Source organism: Penicillium roqueforti, assembly GCF_015533775.1.
Source record: "Penicillium roqueforti strain LCP96 04111 chromosome Unknown scaffold_01, whole genome shotgun sequence".
Classification (NCBI taxonomy): domain Eukaryota; kingdom Fungi; phylum Ascomycota; class Eurotiomycetes; order Eurotiales; family Aspergillaceae; genus Penicillium; species Penicillium roqueforti.
In genome coordinates this window covers 2,847,571-2,864,969 of record NW_024067565.1, presented here as the reverse complement: position 1 = coordinate 2,864,969, position 17,399 = coordinate 2,847,571, and the positions used below count along the sequence as shown (strand labels likewise).

The 17,399-nt window shown below is 50.1% G+C and overlaps 8 protein-coding genes across 8 annotated transcripts; 3 read left to right on the top strand and 5 right to left on the bottom strand.

The window, feature by feature from the left end:
• Positions 1–67: 67 nt before the first annotated feature.
• Positions 68–2,934, bottom strand: LCP9604111_92 (putative G-patch domain protein; the record flags this gene model as incomplete). The annotated part of the gene is made up of 7 exons (XM_039068407.1): positions 68–1,366; positions 1,423–1,766; positions 1,822–1,882; positions 1,970–2,163; positions 2,230–2,305; positions 2,397–2,695; positions 2,817–2,934. 7 exons carry the CDS (start codon positions 2,932–2,934, stop codon positions 68–70), a joined length of 2,391 nt encoding a protein of 796 aa, XP_038932640.1.
• Positions 2,935–3,936: 1,002 nt separating this feature from the next.
• On the top strand, positions 3,937–5,791 carry LCP9604111_90 (glycoside hydrolase family 13 protein; the record flags this gene model as incomplete). Its single annotated transcript, XM_039068405.1, has 3 exons — positions 3,937–4,408; positions 4,461–5,220; positions 5,275–5,791. 3 exons carry the CDS (start codon positions 3,937–3,939, stop codon positions 5,789–5,791), a joined length of 1,749 nt encoding a protein of 582 aa, XP_038932638.1.
• Positions 5,792–6,110: 319 nt separating this feature from the next.
• LCP9604111_89 (molybdopterin synthase catalytic subunit) lies at positions 6,111–6,641 on the top strand (the record flags this gene model as incomplete). The annotated part of the gene is made up of 1 exon (XM_039068404.1): positions 6,111–6,641. The coding sequence occupies one exon, from the start codon at positions 6,111–6,113 to the stop codon at positions 6,639–6,641; it is 531 nt and encodes a 176-aa protein (XP_038932637.1).
• Positions 6,642–6,905: 264 nt separating this feature from the next.
• On the bottom strand, positions 6,906–7,987 carry LCP9604111_88 (SCO family protein; the record flags this gene model as incomplete). The annotated part of the gene is made up of 3 exons (XM_039068403.1): positions 6,906–7,027; positions 7,079–7,403; positions 7,514–7,987. The coding sequence occupies 3 exons, from the start codon at positions 7,985–7,987 to the stop codon at positions 6,906–6,908; spliced, it is 921 nt and encodes a 306-aa protein (XP_038932636.1).
• Positions 7,988–8,706: 719 nt separating this feature from the next.
• On the bottom strand, positions 8,707–10,143 carry LCP9604111_87 (putative phosphatidylglycerol specific phospholipase C; the record flags this gene model as incomplete). Its single annotated transcript, XM_039068402.1, has 2 exons — positions 8,707–9,510; positions 9,565–10,143. The coding sequence occupies 2 exons, from the start codon at positions 10,141–10,143 to the stop codon at positions 8,707–8,709; spliced, it is 1,383 nt and encodes a 460-aa protein (XP_038932635.1).
• Positions 10,144–10,830: 687 nt separating this feature from the next.
• Positions 10,831–12,408, bottom strand: LCP9604111_86 (putative FAD binding monooxygenase; the record flags this gene model as incomplete). The annotated part of the gene is made up of 1 exon (XM_039068401.1): positions 10,831–12,408. One exon carries the CDS (start codon positions 12,406–12,408, stop codon positions 10,831–10,833), a length of 1,578 nt encoding a protein of 525 aa, XP_038932634.1.
• A 913-nt stretch (positions 12,409–13,321) lies between these two features.
• Positions 13,322–15,218, bottom strand: LCP9604111_85 (putative C6 transcription factor; the record flags this gene model as incomplete). The annotated part of the gene is made up of 4 exons (XM_039068400.1): positions 13,322–14,530; positions 14,578–15,039; positions 15,091–15,118; positions 15,181–15,218. The coding sequence occupies 4 exons, from the start codon at positions 15,216–15,218 to the stop codon at positions 13,322–13,324; spliced, it is 1,737 nt and encodes a 578-aa protein (XP_038932633.1).
• An 894-nt stretch (positions 15,219–16,112) lies between these two features.
• On the top strand, positions 16,113–17,208 carry LCP9604111_84 (uncharacterized protein; the record flags this gene model as incomplete). Its single annotated transcript, XM_039068399.1, has 2 exons — positions 16,113–16,564; positions 16,614–17,208. The coding sequence occupies 2 exons, from the start codon at positions 16,113–16,115 to the stop codon at positions 17,206–17,208; spliced, it is 1,047 nt and encodes a 348-aa protein (XP_038932632.1).
• Positions 17,209–17,399: the final 191 nt, after the last annotated feature.

The following is a 17,399-nucleotide window of genomic DNA, read 5'->3' as shown; positions in this document are numbered from 1 at the left end:
TTTCAATTCATATCCCAACCACCCCCACCACTTCCACCCTATTGTACATTCAACCGTCTTGAATTGATCAAGATCGGTCCATCTCCTCGTAGCGCTGGCGTGCGGCGTTCTTGGTCTTCTCCAGGAATTCATCGTACCGTCCCCGAGTGTTCCGACCAGCTTCCTCGGTTGCATCGCCCAGTCGACCTCCTTGCGCACCCAGTCCGACGCCCTGGGCATAGATTTCTGTAGCAATTGGCGCAGTCACACCAGTTCCTTGAGCACCAAGGCCAGATCCTTCCGACCAACCCATCTTGCTGAGAAGAGAGGCGCCGATCGAGGATGTCTGAACGGGTGTCTCGTCCTCTTCCTCTGGTTCAGAGGGTCTCGGGCGGGCATTGGCATCGTTACGTCCGAACGCCTTCCGACGCTCCTTTGCGCGGTCTCTATATTCTGGAGCCGCCGGCGCGATATCCTGCGCGATATCCGCCTCTTTAAGCTTGTTCAAGCCCCACTTCACCGCCTCTTCATCTTTCAATTCCTTTCGGTGGTATTCACTGACGCGGTCATGCACGAGGACCTCTGCCGGAGTATCAAACTTGCTGAAGCACAACAGGCACCAGTTCCGATTCAGGTCTGCAAAGGATCGAGCGGATGGAGGGATGGAGTATTCTTGTTCAAGTCCGTCACGATATTCGTCTTTGCTGTCTTGATAGTTCGGAGTAGGCAACGGCACGATACCATAGATCATCAACCAGCATACGCCGAGTTCCCTCAATTTGACATCCTTTAGGTTTTCGCTGTGGATATCACTAGTGCGCTCGTGGTATCTGAGATGACCCGCATCCACAAGCTGCTGCATGCACAGGAGGCAGCGGTTCTGGTTGTAGTCTGCGAATGATGGAGCTGGTGGAGCGGCCGAGTCAGTCGCCAGAGTTGCGGAGGTCGAGCCCTCTGCGGGGTTTCCGGCATCATTTCTGTTAATCCCATGTAGCTCAGCGTGGCGGTCACTCCAGAATTGGAGCTGGGATGGCATTGCAAGCTTCTTGGGGTTCGAAATAGGCGGGCCATCGGCTTTTCTCTTTTTGCCTTTATCGTCCTTCGTGCCCTTGGCTTGGACGTCTCCATGGTTGGAAGTTGTCTTGTTGGCTACAGGATCGTCTTCCTCTGTTGACAGCACGAGTTCCTTCACGTATGCTGCATCATCCCAGTACATCAACTTCAGCGATGGGTTGTTAGATGGGCTGAATGTGAAGTGACTAGCACTGGATGAGGCGTTCATGACTGGAACAAAAACTCCACCGTGAATGTAGGTGACCAACACCGGCTTTGAGGAGATGGTAAACTTTTCGAAAGACTTGAGTCTCGTCATGGCAGCTTGTGCATCCTGAAATGTCAAGCGTTAGAAGAGGAAACAATATGAGAGATGAATGATAACCGTACATTGATTCCCGCGAATTCTGCGAATCCGTAACGCCAGCTTTCATTGGTTCTGCGATCACGTACAAGGAGCACGCGGCGGAGAGAGCCTTCGCGAGCTCCCAAGTTGCTGTCACCAGTGGTCGATGCTATCTTCGATCCCTTCTTTTGATTGTCAGTGGCGCTGTCATTGTTGACAGCCGGCCGATAGAGTTTAGAAACTCCTTTGGCAAGAAGCTCCTCTGTGACAGACGCCTCCAGACCACGGATCAGCAAGAATTGGGAAGGCTGGCTCTCAGGAGCGACATCATTGTCACCATCATTAGCTATCTTAGGAATCGGAACTCCTGGGGGACCGTTATCCATATCTGCGAGGATGATTAGTGTTGATGAGAATTGAGGGGTGGAGGATGGTATACGTACCGGGTCGTGGGTTACCGCACTTGAAACAGTGTGGACGTGTGGAAAAGTTGAGAACGAGACACTGGTTTGGTAAGCACAGAACAGTAACAGTAATTGCGTACGTCTGGGGTAGGAAAGCATGTTTCCTGTCCCCACCACGTTAACTTACCTTTCTGCAGTTCCAGTCACTCGCACCTTTTGCGCGAGCTCGGTCTTCTCTCTCACGGCTGTAAGCTATGCGAACTTGAGTACTACGGTCGTTTGTGGGACCGTAGAAAAAGATGGAAGGATGATTGCGTTCGACAAATTCGCGTGATGCGTCAATCGTGGAAAATCGCAGGAACCCTAGTTGCCGCGACAACTCTGTTGGACACAATATCAGGTTAAAACGATGCGCATGTTTGCAAATGGTCTGTTTCTTTCACATACTCGTTTGTCGGTCACGAATAACTCGAATATCTTCCAGGCCGTCAGTATGATAGGCATTGCTGAGTTCAGTCGCGATCTAATTGCACATGATAGAGCGCATTGTCAGTATTTGTCCTCGGCGATGGAGATATTTAACGCCTGATCAGGGCATTGATTTAATGACTCACATCTTCTTCGGTCATGTCCACCGGAAGTCCATCCATCATCACTTCTCGGCTCACCTGTCCCATATTCGGCTGACCTCGACGAGGGCTGCGACTTCGGCTTCGATTGCCGCTCGCGCTTCGATAACCCTCTCGATCGCGGTCTTTGTACGCGTTTCTGCCCCTATGAGGAGAAGAGCGCGAGGTTCGACGGCGATTATCATCTCGATCATGGCCTCGGTAGCCTTGTCCAGATTCTCGGTCTCTGGGGTACTCGAGTCTGCTGTCGGCCGCTAGTCTTCGAGGAGGGGAGCGTGCACCACCTTTATTCATCGATTCAAATGACAATAAAGTTAGCCACGATTCAATACCATGTGGAGAAATTGGGCCCGTGCCGAAGGCGTCTATGGGCTTAACACCATTGACGTGCGGGGAGAAGCTTACCAGGCGAGCGAGACCGGGATCGATCATCATACATGCGGCCATCGCGATCATTTCGCGAAGGGAACGGTCGGTTAGATGAGCCAGAAGAAAACCTGTCATTCCGGTACGGAGGCGCCATGGTTGATGAGCATTTAAAAGGAGAACTGAGCGAAAGGATCGCCTACAAAAGCCGGAGATGGAATAATCGAAGCTACGATAACGATAACATGGCCAATCCACCGCTCTCGATTTACCTCGATTCCGCTATATTTACCGTCACACCGCCTTGAGATTCGCCGTTTCTATCTCGTCTCTTTATATTTCTACCTCGTCTTGACTCGTTTCTACTCGTCTGAGGTATAGCGGCGTTTCTGAAGGCTTGCCCTGCATTCTATATGCATTCGTTCTCCGGATGTTTTGAGAACGGCTTGGAGATCTAGCTGAATTGACGAAAATAACCCCCAATTTTCTATCAACCGACTCAAGGCGAACATGTAACATTCACAGGATTCCAGAAACCTCCCGGATTAGTCCCTATAAGGCAGACTTGCTCAATTCAATGCTTGGAATTCAACGTAAAGCCCGCTAGGTGGGAATTTGTACCATGCAATGATGTTGAGATCTATGTAGAGATTGTAGATCGTATGATGGAAGTATGCAGTGCAATTTTCAATTCGGAAACAGTAGTTTACTTGATGTCTTAACAAGTAACTATACTTCTACTTCTCATTATCAATTTATATGAATCAGATGGTCCGCCAAGAACCCATCCAGTCCAGTTGCATCATCGTTAGTCCCATGTCATCTAGGTGGAGACGATCCACAGCAGTTTGGCTTCTGATTCAACCCATGCAGAGTACTCCGTCGGCTCACCCCTGTCGAGAGATCTCGGGCCGACATACGACGTATCAATCGTTGAGGGGATCTCGGGCCGACATAGAACATATCAAACGCTGAGGACCCCGATAATTGTCCGCATCTGCCCCACGGTGGGACATGCTTCAAGTGACCTTAACAACACATCTCTTACAGCAAATAACACATATATATAGCCAGCAGTGCTCCAGAATCCCAAATCCCTCTTCTCCCTCTCGGAATATCCTAATCTCATCTCTTAATTGTCATCCGCATTCAAACCGCCATGGCTACACCAGGAAACTCCAACCACCGTGCCTGGTGGAAAGAGAGCTCCGTATACCAGATCTGGCCTGCATCCTTCAAGGATTCAAATGATGATGGTATCGGTGATATCCCCGGTATCATTTCCAAGCTGGACTACATCAAGAACCTCGCCGTGGATATCGTCTGGCTATGTCCATCGTATAAATCCCCGCAGGTGGACATGGGCTATGATATCTCCGACTACTACAGCATTGCCGATGAGTACGGTACAGTTGAAGATGTTGAAAAATTGATTTCCGGATGCCATGAGCGGGGTCTGAAGCTCCTCATGGATCTGGTCGTCAACCACACCAGCGATCAGCATGAATGGTTCAAGCAGGCGCGCAGCTCCAAGGATAACGAGTACCGTAACTGGTACATCTGGAAGCCGGCTAAGTACGACGAACAAGGCAACCGCCAGCCTCCCAACAACTGGGTCTCTCATTTCCAGGGTACGTACTTTATCATCGTCGGTTAATTACATCCATCTAATGAAGACTATAGGCAGCGCCTGGCAATGGGACGAGCAGACCCAAGAATACTACCTGCACCTGTACGCAGTCGAGCAGCCCGATCTCAACTGGGAACACCCGCCTGTCCGCAAAGCCGTGCACGATATCATGCGGTTCTGGCTCGACAAGGGCTGCGACGGGTTCCGCATGGACGTGATCAACTTCATTAGCAAGGACCAGAGATTCCCCGACGGACCCATCAAGGACCCGCGGACACCCTGGCAGTGGGGCGACAAGTGGTATGCCAACGGCCCGCGCTTGCACGAGTACCTCCAGGATCTGGGCAAGATTCTCCAGGAGTACGATGCCTTCAGCGTGGGTGAGATGCCGTTCGTCACCGACGAGAAGGAAGTGCTGCGTGCGGTGCAATTCGACCGCCATGAGATCAATATGATCTTCAATTTCGAACATGTTGACCTGGACCATGGCAAGCTTGATAAGTTTGAACCTGGCAGCTGGCAACTCACTGACTTGAAGGACTTCTTTGAGCGGTGGCAGACCTTTATGTATGCCAATGATGGCTGGAATGCGCTCTACTGGGAGAATCATGACCAGCCACGCTCTATTGACCGCTTCGCGCATGCGAGTGAGGAGTATCGACTGGTCGCGTCGAAGATGCTGGCTACTGCGCTGGCATTGCAGGCTGGTACTCCGTTTGTTTACCAGGGACAGGAAATAGGAACCCGAAATGTGCCCAAGGAATGGGGTATTGAAGAATACAAAGACATTGATTGTCTGAACCACTGGAAAAGGTAATGACACTTTCCTAGTGCAACTCGTGGACGTTAGCTGACAGTATTCTACAGAATACCCAAGGACGACCTTGCTGCCCAAGCAATTGCCCTGCAAGAATATCAGAAGAAGTCTCGCGACAACGGACGCACCCCGGTCCAGTGGTCCGCTGCTGAGAATGCCGGCTTCACCGGACCTGGCGTCAAGCCCTGGATGTCTATCAACACCGATTATGTGCGGGTCAATGCCGAGGCGGAAATCAAGGACCCCAACTCAACATACCATTACTGGGCGACTGTGCTGAAGCTGCGCAAGAAGTACCTTGATATCTTTGTGTATGGCGATTTCACACTTCTGGACAAGCCAAGCCAGGAGGTCTTTGCGTACACTCGCCAGTATGGCGATCAAAAAGCCTTGGTTGTGTGCCACTGGACAGACAAGACTCTAGAGTGGGATGCGGCGAGCAACGGTATCACCAGCGTGAAGGAGGTCTTGCTCAATACTTATGAAGGTGTTGAGGAGGCTTCCAAGCGATTCTCCGGTGAGAAGTGGACACTTCGGCCCTTTGAGGCTGTTGTATTGCTCGTTTGATATGAGAGCTGAGGATGGCCACAAGGCAAGCCATTTTCCGCATACTCTATAAATTGTACCTAGACTGTTTCCTGAAATGAAGAGACGTGAACACATCCAAGCATAGAATCCAGATTACAGAACCAACATAGACAAGCTGTCAACTCCCACGACTTGCTCTCCGCAAATCGGGGGACACTTCTTATCCGGTCCCCGCAGCAGATAAGCATCGAGGGGGAACAGAACAGCCCAGCTCCAACTCCAACGCCAATTCCAACCACAATTGAAACAACATTTCCTCAACCCAGTTATACCGAACTCCCAAATCAACGCGCCCAAAATGCCATCCCAAGACCCAACCCCCCTCCCAGCTCACCTCGACCCAAAAACCTACCCACGCACCCACAACTCCACAACACAAAACATCCACATAACACTAACCTACAACACCCTCGACGCAACCACCTACCTATCCCAAACATCTTCACCCGCCGCCGGCGCCAACATCCTCTTCCTCGGCACGACGCGCGACACCTTCGAAGGCCGCTCCGTCTCGCAGCTCAGCTACACAGCGTACCCGCCTCTGGCGCTGAAGACGCTAGCGGGGATCGCCGAGGCCGCGGTGAAGACGCATGGGCTGGAGGGCGTGAGTATTGCGCACAGGCTTGGGACAGTGCCGATTGGGGAGGCTTCGATTGCTATTGCTGTTAGTGCGGGACATCGGGGTGCGGCGTGGAGGGCTGGTGAGGAGGTGTTGGAGGCTTGTAAGGAGAAGGCGGAGATTTGGAAGAGGGAGGAGTTTGTTGATGGGGGGATGGAGTGGAGGGCTAATGCGGAGAGGGATGCTGAGGGGAGGGTTTTGGGGGCTTAGGGATGTTTTTGGTGGCTGGTTGGTGGTATTCTCGAGTGTGGCTTGTGGGTAATGCTGATTTTATCTTTTACAGGTGGCATCCAACCTAAAACTAATTGGTTTCTGGGCCTCTATATTCGACGGATCTTGGCCGCAATACCCGAGTATACGAGCAAAAGCACGAAAAACGGGAACATTGGGACACGGTTCCGGCGTGAGTAGGGTATTCAGATATTCGAATGATTCTATTGTACAATTTCCATACATACACCTGACGCGAGACTCTTACTCCGTCTTGAGTGGCTTCCCCTCTCTCTTCCAGTCATTGATGTGCTCCAGGATCACCTTGGATGCAGACTCGGGGGTATCCTGTCGGCCGATACACTCGACGAAGTCATTGTCGGGGTCTATGATAAAGGTTAGCATACGTTTATGTATAAGGTCTTATCAGCACTCACCCATCAGATAAAAGTAGATACTGTGGTCCACGAGGTAATCCTCGCCGGGCTTCACATCCCGGGGAGTACTAAAGTACACACGGTACTGCTTGCACACGTGCTTGATCTGATCGTAGGTGCCAGTCAAGCCAACGATGCCAGTGTGGAACTCCTTCAGATACTCGCGCAGCACCTCAGGCGTATCACGGACGGGATCGCAGGTGATGAAAACGGGCATGAAGATCTTCTCATCCCCGGTAGCAGCCTTGACCTTCTCGATAATCTCGGCCATCTTGTCCAGCTCGTCGGGGCAGATATCAGGGCAGTGAGTGAAGCCGAAGTAGACCTGAAGAAATAAAGCGAGATCGTGTTAGCGAGTACCGTTCCAACATGTCAAATCCATTGAATCCATTGAATCCATTGATGCTCTCTATTCCATCCTCCGGATCAACTCACAAAGCTGTATTTGCCCTTCAAGTCCTCCGCCGTAAACTCCTTCCCATCAAGATCCTTCAACACGAACGGACCGCCAACCTTCGGCTTGCCAACGCCCTTGCTCATCTCCGTCATGCGCTTGCGCTCCAGACGCGCTTTCTCAACACGGAAGTACAGCATCATGCCGGCGCCGGTCAAGACGAAGAGCAGTGCGGCCTTCCACGAGAACGGGCCGGTCGAGTTGCGCTGGCGCATCTGGCCCATTGTCTTGGGGCCTGCTCGGAAGGCGGAGGTTGAGAATTTGTTCTGTGTGGAGACCATGGCGCGCATGTTTTGGTCGCATCGTGGACGCTGTGCTTGGGTGTAGGCTCTGCATTGTGGTGCGGTGTTGCTTCGGAGGAGAGGGAGGATGCGTTGTGTTGAGGCGGATTCGAGGGTGATATTGCGGGTGGCTCGGGTTAGGAGCCCATTGGCCAATCTTATAGGAGAAGGCATTTTGATTGTTGTGAAGCTGTGGGTGAGGAGAACTCGTAGGGAAGATTGGTCATTGATTGTCAACTCGGAGCGGAATTCGAGAATCTCCAGATCGACGGCTCAATTGGGTTTAGGGTTGATGCCTTAGGCACAAATCCGGACTTTTGTATATTTTGCATATTTCTCTCTTGAATTTTCGCTGTGTTCTATGATAAAATAACTTGTACTCTAGAATTGATTGCGAAAGAGCTTCAAGGGGAGTTCAAGACATTTACTCTCACATCAATGAAGGATCAAGTATGTACGGAGTATACAAAGCCAAGTTATTCTGCCGAATCGTGTCGGGGTTAAATAATCCCCCCACTCCACTCGGCCAAACTAAGAAATTGGCCAAGAATGGCATAGAAGAGCTGAGATACTGATCAAAATATAGTAGCTGATTCCTGCTGAACTTTCTCTGAACTAACAGCCTTGTCCGAGTTGTGCTTTTCACCATGCTCTATAATTTTCGGCTTATTATCCCAAGAGACATATAACTAAGAACATCTGGAAAGACACTTGAAAGAAGTTGAAAAGAAGTTAAAAACATTTTTTTTGTATTATATTTTGACTGTACTCAAACAACTAGAAACAACCAGACTAGTAGAAAATCAGCTGCAAAATCTGCAGCGCGTGTCTATAAGCTCCAACTTGCGGAAGATTAATCTCATCAAGCCAGTGCCACTCTGTAGGAGCACCTCTTAAACATCAGTGGGGAAGATGTGGGGGTTCGCAAGGGTCTTCGGAGAAGAGCGAATGCGAGGTCCAATGAGGTGATCGAAAGAGGGAGAGTGCTGAACACGAGGGCTGCTGTCCTCAAGATCCCACAGGAGACCGAGGGTCTTGAGCACGGAGGTAGCACTGTAAGAGGTAGTCTTGCCGGTGGCGGGGTCGGTACCGTATCCCTCGACGTGGCCCTTGGGAGTGTAAGGAGAGAGCAACCAGGTAGGGATACGGCCACCGAGACGGTCGAAGCTGAAAGTGTAAGAGCTGCCATCGTAGGCCTTCTCGGTGTAGGTCTTGTTGTCAGGGCGGACGGCAAGGGGAGGGGCAACGTGATCGAAGAATCCACCAGTCTCATCGAAGGTGACGAGGAGAAGGGTCTTGTCCCACTGAGGACCGGTGCGGACGGCGTCGTAGATCTGCTTGATGAACACCTCACCGTAGGAGATGTTGCCGGAGGGGTGCATGGAGTTGGTGTTCAGGCCACAGCAGGAGGGGTTGATGTAGGACAACTGGGGGAGGACGCCCAAGTAGGCGTCCTGGTAGAAGTTCTCGAGGGGAACGACGTTGCTCTTGGCGTTCTTCGCGGTCCAGTCGAAGAACATGGCATCGGAGAGGAAGGCACCGTTGGTACCGTCGTAGTTGAGCCACGAGATGCCCTTCTCAGAGGCAGTCTGGAAGATGCTGCCGGTCTCGATGGCGGAGACATCGAAATCATTGTCGTTCTTTCCGTGGCCATCGGTGAAACCGGAGACCGCACAGAGACGGTTAGGGTTGGTAGGCTAATTGATGGTCAGTTTGATGTTTGTTTAATGTGCACCACGGAAGGTACTTACACCAGGGACACAAGAGTGCCAGTTGTTGAAGGTGGTGAACTCATCAACCATGTCAACAATGGTGGGGATCTGGCTCTCGGAGTAGTATCCCAAGACCTCGTCAGCAGCACGCTGGGCAGAGATCTTAGGGTGGGCGAGCATGTGACGCTCGACAAAGCCAGACAGGTTGGGGGTCAAAGTACCGTTGGCAATGGCGGCATTGTCAGGGTTGTACTGGCCGAAGAGCTCGAAGTTGGTACCAGTGAGCGAGTGATCGGGATCGTTGATCACCGAGTCGTAGTTCTTGTACTGGCTGGGCCACTTGGTGCTGTGGGGGTCGCTGACATTCTGCAGGTTGTAGAAAGGACCGTTGTTGACAACGTTGGTCAGACCCTGCTTCTTGACTCCACCCAGAATGTTGTCAAATCCACGGTTTTCGAGAAGGATCCAGACAACGTTCTCAATCTTGTCCTTCATGTTGGCAATGGACTCCTTGGAGCCAGGCTTGTAGCCGAAGGGGGTGCTGGTATGCTTGTCCACAGCGGCACCAAGGGCGGTGCCGGACAGGCCGATCAGGGAAATGAGAGCGGTGGTCTTCATCGTGCCGGGAAGTGTGGTAGAGAGAGATGGACTGAGGTGAGTACGAAGATCATTTCCCTCGGTGGTCGCAAGGCTTTTATATCTCCCTCCCTACATGCCAATGCATCAGGAGAGACGCTTGGCATTCGAGCCCTGTACCTGGAATTAGACGCTCGAGCAAATGAGAAGCCGCCGTCGCTGCCACATGTTCACCCGGGGAGTTCTCAGCGGCCGATCAACGGTGTAAGCGACTATGCCCGACACAACATAGGTGGAGTTTGAAACAACTCGGAGGCTGTCGGTAATTATCAATTGTCGTATACAGATTGGATGCCACATAGAACGAGTGCCGGGGAGAATGCCCTGCGAAAGTATAGGTGGGGTCTCCCACAGACCCACCCCAGTAGGGGAACATGGTTAGCCCCACAGGTACACCAATCACAGCGGGCGTCAACGGGCTTTAATATGTGCCAAGTCACCAATCACACTCCGGTTCTCTGGCATGCCGTAGGGGTGTGCAGACCATGTGGCCCCCATGTCCCGTTCACAAGCTGTGACTTGGTGCACTTCGGGAGTCGACTAGATTGGAAATGTACATGATATTCCGCATCTCAAACGGGAAATTACCGGTAACATGCGAGGGCAATGCACGTGGTCTCAGGGTACAAGCTGATGAACTGGATAGTGGAGAGAGCTGGTATTTACAGTCTAGTCTCGACCTAGGTACAACCCCCGAGTAGCAAAGTACTCGTTCAGCCCCTCAACAGAGGGGTCCTTGAAAATCCCTGCAATGTACTGATCAGGTCGCAGCAAGTAAACGGCATTCTCGATCAGCCCAGCATTGGCATATTGATCCTGCCAGGGAAAGACGAAGACCTTCACACTCGTCTGTTGGGCCCACTTTTCAATTTGTGGTAGGGATTCGCCATAGATATGGAGCTGCCAACAGACTTCTCGCAGAGTTGAAAAGTTATCCACCTCGTTGATTGCAGCCCATGGGAGACGGTCGCCAGGCTGCACGGCCCCTTCTCCAGTCTGAGAAAGACTGCTGCCCCTATAGTGGCAAACGAGCTGAGAAGCACCGCGGAAGATTCTAGTCCGGGCAAAATCAAGTTTCAAGAGCAGTGGCACAAGGTACGGAATCAGCCAATTTCGAAGAATGTGTGGGAAGATTCCTTTTGACGTCAATGTGGTAAAGCCCGCGTCGGTGGACTTGACTATCATCATAGCGAATGAGCGGCGTTCGTTCTCATATGAATCCAAAAGCTGGTTTTGTGCATCCTCGCTCATGTTTGTCTGCTTTAGGACCGTTGCGAGCTTCCACGCCAAATTGATCGCGTCCATGATACCGGTATTCATGCCCTGCCCGCCGACTGGGCTGTGGATGTGAGCCGCATCCCCAACAAGGAATGCCCGATTGCTGCGGAATTTGTCGGCCACACGGTGGTGACTGCGATAGGTGGAGAACCAGTTGACCTTGGTGATATCGATATCCATGGCTTGCATGATCTGGGGTCGAACGTCGTCGAACGTGATCTGGTGCTGATGCACTAGCGATTCAGAGTTGTCATTGTCGTTTTCATCCGGCATGATAATACCAACCAATCGCACATGGCCGGCTTTGTTGTACGGGACAACCAGGTTGAAAGTGTCGTTGGTGAACACCACGTTCCCTTCGCCGTTGAAATGCTTCTCGCTTTTGCCTTCGACGTCGGCGATATAGAACAGCGGTTTGTACGTTTCGCCCTCGAATTTGGCACCAATCCCGTGGCGAACAACCGAGTGCGCCCCATCACAGCCCACTATGTACGATGCTTCGTGTGTGGTTGAGCTGCCATCAGATTCGCGGAACAAGGTGGCAGTGATGCTAGACCCGTGGTCCACAAAGCCTTGCAACTTCGACCCTCGCTCGACATGGATGCCCACGTCATTCAGTCGCTTTTCGAGCATCCTTTCGTGGTCGTCTTGCGGTACGCTGAGCATGAACGGGTACGGAGTCAAATCGCGACCGAAGTCTTCCAGCGGGACGTGCGCTTTGCGCTGCCTATAAACCCAGAGATTCGTGGCCGGCAGCTTGTACCCAAGTTTCAGCAAGTCTTCGCTCAATCCAAGTTGTCTATACAGCTCGACTATGCGCGCATGGACAATGATCGCTCGGGAGTTCTGCGCCGGGGCCTCCGCCTGGTCGAAAATGTGGACATTGACACCTTGATGGTGAAGCCACAGAGCAAGGACAAGGCCAGTTGGGCCTGCGCCGACAATGAGAACATCCGTTTTGGGTTTCATCTTGGAACGATCTTTGGGGGTTTTGTAGGTGGAATTGATGGCAGAATACCGTGCTCAGGCGATTGCAGGTGGGAAATTGGTAGTCATATTCAAAATCGGCACCGCGCGGAACGCGACTTTAAATAGAAATTTGACCAAGCACATACCAGCGCTGTGTAAAGACATGACTCCAAAAAATGTTGATGATCATCGCTGGTCGGCTGTTTAGTCGCCGACCCCGAGGATCGCAGACGCCAAGACACGTGGAGGCATCGGAGCGTCGCATGCCGATCGGCGCGAGTTCGAAGATGTATACCGACCAGCGCCTCGTTTTCAAGATGATCTTAGACTGGGACTCCAAATCAGAGACTTAATAAGCAAACTGTTATCGAACTTGTTAACTACGGAGTAGTCAATAGTTACCTAGTTCAACTTAGCAGGTGAAAATGAAGCCGAGCTAGACACTAAGACATAGTAATGCGAAGATGATATCGCAACACCCACTAACTATCTACATGTAGCTATTATTGACTTTTTCTTGTGGACTAATGCTTTTCATATTATATCTATCCACTTTATGGAATTCGGAAACTTGAATGAACTATGTAGTGATGAGGATATATATATTTTTAGCTCATAGCATCGTACATATATTTTGACTATAACATTACAATTTTTTATTTATTAGAAATTGAGATATATTACTAAAAATGCTTATCAATAGCTATCGACAAGTACAGAAATAAAATAACAGCGTTGGCTGTTGAGACATAAGGTCGTAAAATATCGCATTTACTATATGCTCGGTGTACCTTGGCACGCAAGACTCTCCAACTTGGGGTCCACCTGGATTTCGAATACGATAATTGCTGCCATACATCTTGATTCGCTAGAAATGGTGGGTGTACGAACTTTGAGCAATCAGCGTCGTATGTCACGACAAATATGTTGCATCATCTGCAAAAGAACCTTCGAAGTTGCCGAGAAGATTGTCCCAATCATTCCAAGTCTTCGGGCCATCATCAAGCAGGAAGTCGAAGTTTTCGGCATCTAGTCCAAATTGTGAACTAGAACGGTCGTGCCTGGATTGATCTTGTGGTCTAACACCTCGCTCGACAGCTTCTAAGTTTTCATCTTTCTGTTGCAAACTAGAAATTCCTGCTGCTTTGGCTAGCAAGGATTCAACGATGGTTGGACAAGGCGTTGGTGTGCGGTGGTTGAGGTTACACTCGTCAATGTACTTCCGCCAGGTCTTGACAATTAAATTCTCAATGGCCATGTGAAGAGGTGTTGGGGCGTTCTTGCCCATCGTTCCAATATGCCCAGAGTACACATTTCCAATCAATTGCCAGACTTTGTCTTTCTCCTCGGAATCAGTCCAGTGCCGCATCCCCGTGAGCATGAATATGATGGCGTCCCATGGCATGTGATTCACCATGTGCCACGAGTATTTCCGTACGACTGGATTGTTTTGGGCGTAGTCAGCATACTCTATCATCTTGAGGGAATTCTCGATGATGATCCTTCTCTCTGCCTGGGAGATGTTGTTGGGATCCTTGTATAGACGAGGATGGTGTGCCATCAGCCGGGTATAGTATATAGCTGAACGCGCCATCATTGTCGTTGCTATATGTAGCGGGATGGATTTATCGCAGTGTCGAAAGAACGTATCTTCCATGTGTGCTTCCAGTCTATCAATTGCTTTATCCTTGTCCTTCAAGGGCATCGATGACGATGATAAGAAGGCCCATGGCCCAGTATTAGAATTCTCAGCCTGGCTTGACACACGAAAGAGCCATTTTCCAAATGCACTCCGAGCCAGAACGAACATCATTTCTGTCGGTCCTGGCTTCTCATAGGCTGGCTCTGTCATGCGAGGATCGAGGTCACTATCATTTGCATTCATTGGTGGTTGGACATCGATTGTGGTTGGGAGCGGCGATGCTGCTACACCACAGAACTGTGCAGATGTGCCATCTATGATCATGAGCTGGAACCAGATGCGACGACGCATCTCGGTTTCGAATACTGAAAGTCCGTGTGCAGCCCCGTCACGGTGAATCCCAATTCGTTGCGCGATTCTTACTGCAATGCCACATAATGTCCAGACAGTATGTGGGTCAGAGAACGAGCGCATGCAGAGCTAAACATCGTTAGAAAGGGATTAGATCTCAAGGAATGTAGACATACTAAATATAGCATGAACGCCTGGAGAACCACTGAGCTTGATGTGCGAAGAAGCGATGCATTCTTGAAGGCGAGTTGCGCTCCTCGTCTGCACCTTGATAGGAGGGCTTTCTTGCTTTCTCCGAATGACTTCTCGACATCTTCTGCTTGCAAGGAAATCAACGATATGCAGTATATTGCGAACATCAATGCTTCGACCTCCCGGCTTACTCCTGGTAGATCACTCATGGCGTCCAAAATTTGTTGTTGCACAGTTGGGGCATGTATAATTTTGGTGAGTGGGTTCACATTCTCGAGAAATGCCTGCCACAACTTGAAGATATTCAGGGGGCTTGGGTGGAGTTCTATGAGAATGTCTCTTTTTGCAGATGTCGATAGTATCGCATAATCGTCGCTCACATCCTGGGAAAAGTCATCGGTACCACCATCCGATCCATCCCCCAATACGTCCGCTGCATTTGGGAGCTAGCAAAGATGGTCAGCATCGACAGCACGCGGCAGTCAGAAAATACTAACCTCATTACTAACACTGGTCCAAAGATCGCTGATGTGCAAGTCAGAACTTCAACTTTGACATTAGGTCAAATGCAGCGCAAAGCAACTCACGTGTCGAGATAGATGGAATTGCCATCTTTCGTGATCATCCTCCCAGATCCACTTTTCCCTGCTTCAATCCGTTGCTTTCCCTCCGCAGAATCATGATGATTCTGAGTGAATGATGGATTTCTTTCGAATTCCGTGTTGCGTCTAAGGTATTTTCCGCGTCCTTGAGACATACTTTCATTTGTCCCTCGGTCCCTTTTGCGACGAGGCGGTGGTGGAGCACGGTAGATGCACTCCACATTCGCCTTGGCGCAATTTGAGCAGGGACTACATGCGTCTTGTTTATCGCATTTGACCTTCCGATCGTGACAGACCACGCATGCGAACGATGCGGGTTGTTTGGATGGCGAGTCCATTGCCCGGCCACCATCCAAGGAGCTAGTTAGACAAACCATCGCTGCAGCACTCTTTGAAAAACAACCCAGCTAGACATTGATGACTAGCATGCTTGATTAAGCAATTTGATCTCTGGTGGTATTGAGGAGAGGAAAGGACAAGGATCGGGAAGGCAGATGTCCGTGAGATCCTGATGCCTTGAATATAAGGCATGAGGTCCACATCACCGGCATCATCCCAATCTCGGTTGTTTCAAACTCCACATCTTCGCTCGAAAGGATCAAATGGTGTTTTTGCAGTACTCTGTTCGGTCCTTTAACTGCGTCTTTACAGTCTGGGCACACTCAAATCACAGCTGAAGCCATTCCATCTAAGTTTCTATCATCCATTTGTCTTATTTACGGTTTCATCTCAAAGATTTCGGAGGTACATGAAAGAATATCTCAAATAATTCACCAAAAGTATGAACTATGACACATACGCATTTTATCCATCGAGTCCGAACGGTCCTTCGAAGGGGTAAACGGGGCTCGATGTCAGCTGGGTCGAAAGCGTCCAAAGCTTCGGGATGGGAGCGGCTCCCATCTCATATCTTTGTTATGATCCTAGCATCCTGTGATCTGAAGGATATTGGGTCTTTGTCTCTTTCCTGTCGAGCGCTCCATGGCCGGGTTTCTAAGCTGGAATTTGCCATAGCATGGGCATATATTCAACTCCGAAAACAGAAGCATCCAGGCCATTGTATTGATGGCAGCCTGTCGCCGGGTGATGATATTGCCTTCGTCTCCGAGCTATTTCCTCCGCCACCTCCTCATTATAGCAAAGGCGTGGCTCATGACAATGCTAGTTATTCTCTGGGGTATCTCGGCGATCTGAAACGATGCTGGAATACTTGCATCCGACTCTCCCACCACCTGGCTGATCATGTGGTCGCACATCATCTGGAGACCAGTACAATTGCGCAGCATTTGTGGTCGTCTTCCCAAACAGAGAAAGAAGTTGTCTACAGTAAAGCTGTAGCCTCGCTCCAGGCCAAGCTTTTGTATCCGATGTATGGCCCCACTGTACTATTTCTTGGAAGCTTACTAACTCGAATATAGAGCCTACGCAGTATTCTTCTTAGAATCATCCGCATCTTCAGACTCTGACTCTGATCACTCGGGTCATCGCCACAAAAATATGGCATCTTCTATTGAAAGACAGCAATCAATTCTCCGTAATGCGCCTTTTGACGATACACATATATTTCTGTCGACCCACCACTGCATGCAACTTCTATTTTCGACGGTCCAGCGCTTGATGGGCCCGGAAATCCCCCATTCCTCCGCGAAAAGCTGGTTTAGTCTCCTTCTCACCACTTCCACCATGGAGAGAATCGTTAGCTTCTTTGTTTCCATCGCGAAGGATAACCAAAGAAAAAGAAAGGGCGAGCATGATTCCACGTGGTCTCATAGAAAGGAGTTTCTGTGGGCGATGCGATGGGATCTGAACGAGTACAATGCGTCTCTCGGTGATCATGGCGAACAATCAGACCTCGAGCCAAAAATAAACCATATATGGTTCCAAGCAGCACAAAATGAGATGGACCGACGAGGGGCTATTCCGCATACCGTTCAGGACTCAGAATTGCACGTTCTCCACGGGTCCATTGTGAGATTGGAATGTGAATATTGCTATGATTGTTATGACGAATGATAGCTTGGAATAGTACAAAAGTCTTCAATGCAAATTGTAAATCACATTTTATACTCCTTTCGCCTTGGATATACTCTTGGATATACTATACAATTAGTTCCTCTTATCCTTCTAGCTATAATACTAATAAGAAAATATATCGCGCCTGTGAGATGAAGCTCCGCGCTAAACCGCTTCCGCTCGGTTCCCGG